Source organism: Strongylocentrotus purpuratus, unplaced genomic scaffold, assembly GCF_000002235.5.
Source record: "Strongylocentrotus purpuratus isolate Spur 01 unplaced genomic scaffold, Spur_5.0 spur5_scaffold_21, whole genome shotgun sequence".
NCBI classification, from domain to species: domain Eukaryota; kingdom Metazoa; phylum Echinodermata; class Echinoidea; order Camarodonta; family Strongylocentrotidae; genus Strongylocentrotus; species Strongylocentrotus purpuratus.
In genome coordinates this window covers 25326609-25332608 of record NW_022145607.1, presented here as the reverse complement: position 1 = coordinate 25332608, position 6000 = coordinate 25326609, and the positions used below count along the sequence as shown (strand labels likewise).

The following is a 6000-nucleotide window of genomic DNA, read 5'->3' as shown; positions in this document are numbered from 1 at the left end:
TCCCCCACATTTTTTTTTAGGAGATGCATCTCCGTACATGAAATCCCTCCCACCACCCCCCCCCCCCCTTAAAAAATGTATTATTATCAATTTATATATATAATAATATAATAATATAATATAATAACAATAATAATATGCTATGGGAAGCAGATGGATCATGTGGAAAGCCTATGACTATGTGACTGAGAATTCAGCATTCAATACAATGTCTTAATGATTAAATGACCCCCCCCCCCCTCCAATTTACAACATCTGGTACAGGGTTTGTAATACACAGATTAGGGTACATTTACAGTGTACTATCATTAAGTGTTATAAGAGGAAATCTTTCAACTTCAGGCCATCCATAAAATACACACAAGATTGCTCATTCCAAACATATCATAGATCTAAAATATGAAAATGTATGTTTCAAAATCTTGATATCCTCACACCCTATCATCAAGGAGAGTAACCATTTACAGTATATGTGGTTTTAACATTCCAACCTACTATTACTAAAGTAATCTAATCATTTGACCTTAACAAAGTCTTTACCATGAATAACAAGTGAGGAGAGATCGTGAGTCATAAGTTACTCCTACACACAGTGTAGTCTTTGCATTAGTGCACATGATGAATCATTGTAAAGGATACAGAGTTGCTTCTTGCTTTCTTCAGATTTGAGATACAAGATGATATTTCATATTATAATTTACCCTGCATATTCTGAAGATATATTCAAATCCATGTCAATGTCGTTGAAATGGAAACAATAAGACTCGAGTGCCATTTGTGAACCACAAATCTGTGACTCTGTGAACAGGGTGAATATGACTTGAGAATGGTAGATCTACTTACCTTTCGTAGTATGTCGGGTGTATTACTCAAAACTCTGCTATCTGCTGATGTTCTCCTCTCCCGGTATAATCCTCTATTCGGTAAACAGGGTGCATCCCGGTACACATGTGGTAACCCTACTAATCCTAATCCTAATCCCATATTTGCATCTGCCGATTCCATCGATGGCGTCCGCCCGACCCTGCTCACTAGCGGAGCCCTGGAGTCGGCCGACCCCGCATCGCTGCCGGTCCAGTCCACGCTCGGAACCCTCCCCGTCGAGAGCTCGTCAACGGTATTTCCTCCGTCATCATCATCGTCGGAGGATGGCCCGACGAGGGTGAAATAAACGGCCGTTCCTCCTTCTTCTCGGAGCCTGTCGACTGCCATAAGCAAGTCGCTTCTCTGCTCCAAGTTTACAACGCCAATCGCGTCCAAATCTTCTGGTCCAATTTGCTTGCATGTTTCCAATTCGTCATACCCGTTATCCAAGAAAGCCTGCGAGTAGGCCATCATATCGAGCGATCGGAGCCATTCCGTTACTATATTCCCGTCGAATTCAGCCATTTCTCGCTCTCAAATGGCAAACCCGCTCTTGGAATTCTTTAATATCTTCCTCCCTGTGTATCTTCAGTCCATGGGCAGGTTGCTTTCACAATAATAAAATCTTAAAGAGTGAAATCACAAATGGAGCATCTCCTTTTCGATGTACAGCACAAAATCAACAAACCCACACCATACTGCAATTCGCTAAACAGGTGCAATGATGTACTGCGCGGCGTCGCGTAGTAAGACGGATAGGGAAGGAGTCCGCTTCGCTCTCGAGATGCGGGAATGAATGAATGGAGATTTACGATACACACACACAGTCATTGGTCGTACGTACAATTCGTTTATGTGTAATTTGCTTGTGTGTAGTTCGCGAGTGCCTCCACAAAAATGCAAAGCAGATGCGAAATATAGGATTTCCCAAACGCAAGCAGCGCCGCCATGCAATAATCTCGAAGACATAGTATTGATACAACGAAAGTTACAAACAAAATTAATTTTAGAAAAATAATTAAAAACTCCAGAGGAATATTCACTGAATTGTTTTCTTTGCCTGAAGACCATTTCAAGATGCCGGAATTGTTTAGATTAGAACACAGGTAACAAATCGCAAACATTTGTTTTCCTCTTATGAAGCTAAAATATGAAGTTATATCGAGATACATTTTCATAAATCTAAAGAGATTACATAACACTCGAGTTTCTGCTAATCATCCATCATGGAGGCTTATAATTATGACAGATGAAATTTATTGTTCTATAATTTTAAAGAATGATTTTAAATCTTCATTTTATGCATGGACGTATAATTAAAGCCAGGAATTGTGACAGGAGATATATTCCCTCCCCCTTATTCACTTGTTTTCTGAAGGCAAAAGGGATATGTGTTGAAATAAAACCAAATGATGCTCTATTGAAATACCTGCAGGGGTTTGCAACCTTTTGGGAATAAAATAATTAATTTCCTTGTTTTTTATGGGGCTGGGGGTAACAATAATGCCCCAGTGACATCAACGTGACTCGGGTGGGGGGGGGTGCTTCTCGAAACCGTCGTAAGTCTAACAGAGTCGGACATCCCATCGAAACGTGTGTTATATATAACTAATACGTGTACTTTCTACGCAATGTCCTCGAACTTAGACTTATGACATTTTCGAGAAACTGGCCCCAGACCGACAACAGACCGAAAAGAATTATTACATTGCTGCGAGCTCAGTTTGGAATCGGTGCGGAGTCGGTTTCAATATCGGTTTGACAGAGGAATGGGCGGCCATCCATCCCTAAACCACACCCTTTTGTTCGGGAGTGCCAGAACAGATTTGTAATGATAGAATATCGACTAGAATAACAAATTCTACATGCCACCTTGCCATTGTTGTGGTAACACTGTGATTCCATGTCCTTTAATAAGACCTACTTTATCACCCCACTGCGTATAACTTATCCATTGTTCCATGTATTGCGTTTATTCTACAGATTTTTTTTTCTTCAACTGAATATCTTTTTAAAGGATTTTAGACCCAATCAAACCGCTTTTATTTTTCACTGTAAAACATATCAGAATAGGCCAGTAAATTATATTAAAATTGAAATCAGGCATCATACATGCAGTGATGTTATCTATAAATTGATAAACAGGGAATCGTTATACTTTAAGACGTCACGATACACTTAACGCATTAGGCACCAGACAGCCCCGAATCAATTTCCTATTCGTTTGTTATGGCTAATGTAACCCTATATATAGGCACAATCCCCAAAGGACGGCTTCATAAGACACTTACAATTAAGGCTCATGCAGGCGCCAAACTCGATTATAATCACCTGTACTTATAACGGTTTAACGGATTCCTTAATCCCATTACTAATCCGTTAGGTTTTATAGCTCTGTCTTGACAAACATGTGGACTGTTGAGGGGGTGGAGAAAGGGCGCACCTGCTCAATGTATGCATCAAGTTAACAACTAAATTATTCATGCCCCTTGTAAATGTGATGTTTTGTGTGTTTTTCGTATAACTCAAGAATGAAAGGTGGACTGGTCGAATTGGGGCCTGTGTTAAATACTTTTAGATGTGAGCTTTGATGTGTCACATCTTCAAGAAACATAAATCGGAATAAATCATTTGTTCACATACTTAACAAATTACAAAACTTGGTAATGATATGAATAATTATGTCTTACATTTGTGATAACTTTTAATCGACATGAAATATGATATGTAGGTGGCGCCCTGATGTTTCTGATGAAAGGGGTTTTCCTTGATTAATTTGCGTGTGCGTGTGAGTGTGGGAGCGAATTTGTTCTTTTGCCCAGGGGGCTTCAATTTAAAAGTCTTTGGCTTCGCTGCAAGCACTCCTGATAAGCTTATAAATCATATCTAAAACATGGATGTATAATAGGCACTAGAAAATTTAGCCCCTATTAAAAACACTTCTGCTTTCGAGAAAGATTTAATATCAAAATTTACCGGTGCTCCCGGTAAAATTCGATAATTTTCAAATAGCGCCTACGGCCATTCCATGATAGCTGCGACCATGAAAATCTCAGTATATGCAGTTCTGATATATAATTTCCAAACGGGTGAGCAAATCTGTCGATTGTAGTGAAGAAACATTGTTTTAAAGCTTAAGTAATATCAGTATTAAGAGGGAGCTATACAACATAAAGAGTTTATTATTTACAATTTTATCTCTTGAGACTCAATTTTCAACCGCGACAACGATCATAGAATATTGTAAAATCGCATAAGCTTCCAATATTTTCATTTGACTCATGACCCCATACCAAAACTTTGTAATAGGACAGAGACCTAAGATGAAAAAGAGGAAGAACGTGCGAACCGTTAATAAAATCGATAAAAAAAGACTGTCTTGTGGTCTTTATCAGGGGGAACAATAGGGAACAACCAGCTCCTTGCGGGTTATAAGAACCCTCCAACAAAAGGGTACAAGAAAGGGGACAAAAGAAACATGGTAATAGTGACCTGCTGTCCACTAAACTACCAGTTTCCTATCGATCTAGAGAAGCCATTTAAGCTTATTAGGGCGATGTTTGTTATGGGGGAAGATTTCAATTTATTGCCAACCCTCCTCGGAGGCGGAAGTTAAAAAAATCCTGTCACAATAAAGTTTCAGTTTGCTCAAAACAATTAAATTAATTTGTCTTCATTCTTTGATTTTTAGATGGGGTAGTGTGGGTCCAGCTATGATTAAGTGGGGTGGGGGTGATAAGGGCGTTGTATGAAGGGGAGGGGCGGCGAGGGTAAGGGACAAGGTACTTAAATGAACGGTGGGGGGGGGGCGGTTTGTATCATCTTGCTTTCACGTTACCTATCATGGCTACCACTTTGCCCCTCCCCCCTCCTCCCTTTTTTGTGCTTTCTGTTTTTATGATGGGCATATTTCCCGGGTTCCCCAGTAGAGTTTCGCCACCGGCCAGAAATATACTCAGAAAAATTACAGAAATATACCCGTGATTCAAGCAGTCCTGTGCATTGAAGTTTCGTTTTTGTTTTACGTGCCTGCTAGGAAAGCATGTGTATGCTTGTAAGTAAGCAGCCAGAGGATCAACGGCTTTAAATCCTCTCCGAGAGATTTGGTGATGAGGATTAACGCCTTAACAAAGGACACTAGAGCATCGACTTGGTTTCGAACCTGGGACCTCCCGGTTCCGTGACCACTGCTCTACCACTGAGCCATCGCGCCTCCCTTCAATAATATGCGCATCAATATTTTGTTCTTGTAAATATAGGTCCTATAAAATATCAGCAGTAATATTGAAATATGATGTGTATTATCATTAAAGTGCCTTATTGTTCCTTGTTTCAGTTTAGCCTCCGTTCCCTTCAGAATATTTTGAACTGACCAACATAATTATCATTGGTAAATGTCTAATGTCTACCTATACCTTTAAAAAAGCTGATATTCAGAACCATTTATCTCGCCTCAAATAAATGACTAAGCTAGAAACTATAAAATAACAACAACAACAAAATGGGTGGTGGGGGGGGGGGGGGTCAACGCTTCTATAAACCTTGCAAGTCCACCGTAAAAAAAGCTTTATACTCCATCGATTTAGTAATTTATACAAATTCAAAGACGCTCGATGTTGAAGAAGCTCGAGCTCCTTGTTTGGACAATCGATTTTCACTATGGGACAACATTGATAAATTCAAGGGATTACTCTTAAAATTACACTTTTAGAAATCGATGACATGAGTTGATGGCACTATTTGGTCTTTAATTTAAGGTGGGCAATTACCTGGCCAATGAAAGGAATTGCTGTAAATTGGTTCATCTGGACCTGTACTTCTTACAAAAACCCGTTTCTAAGTGTGCTATCGAAAATTTAAAAAAAATCACATTGTAAATGATGCTGTGATATCTGCTTTAACCTGCTTTACTTTTCTTGTTGTCTTTTCTTCTTTTACTCATTTAGCAAATTATCTCCTTCATATTCTCCCCCTCCTTTTCTCTTTTCCTCCTTCTCCTTCTTCTTCTTCTTCTTCTTCTTCTTCTTCTTCTTCTTCTTCTTCTCTTCTTCTTCTTCTTCTACTATTTCTCCTTCTTCCTCTACTTCATCTTCTTCTCCTTCTTCTATACTCTTCTCTTCTCTTTTTCTTCTTCCC

General features: G+C 39.3%; 1 protein-coding gene across 1 annotated transcript; it reads right to left on the bottom strand.

Annotated features, from left to right (window-relative positions):
* Positions 1-723: 723 nt before the first annotated feature.
* LOC100894056 lies at positions 724-1754 on the bottom strand. Its single transcript, XM_030994265.1, has one exon. The coding sequence runs from the start codon at positions 1387-1389 to the stop codon at positions 724-726; it is 666 nt and encodes a 221-aa protein (XP_030850125.1). The 5' UTR covers positions 1390-1754.
* Between the last annotated feature and the right edge of the window lie 4246 nt (positions 1755-6000).

Coding starts and splice junctions, on each gene's coding strand:
- LOC100894056 (XM_030994265.1), bottom strand. CDS start 1,389: ATGGCTGAATTCGACGGGAATATAGTAACGGAATGGCTCCGATCGCTC.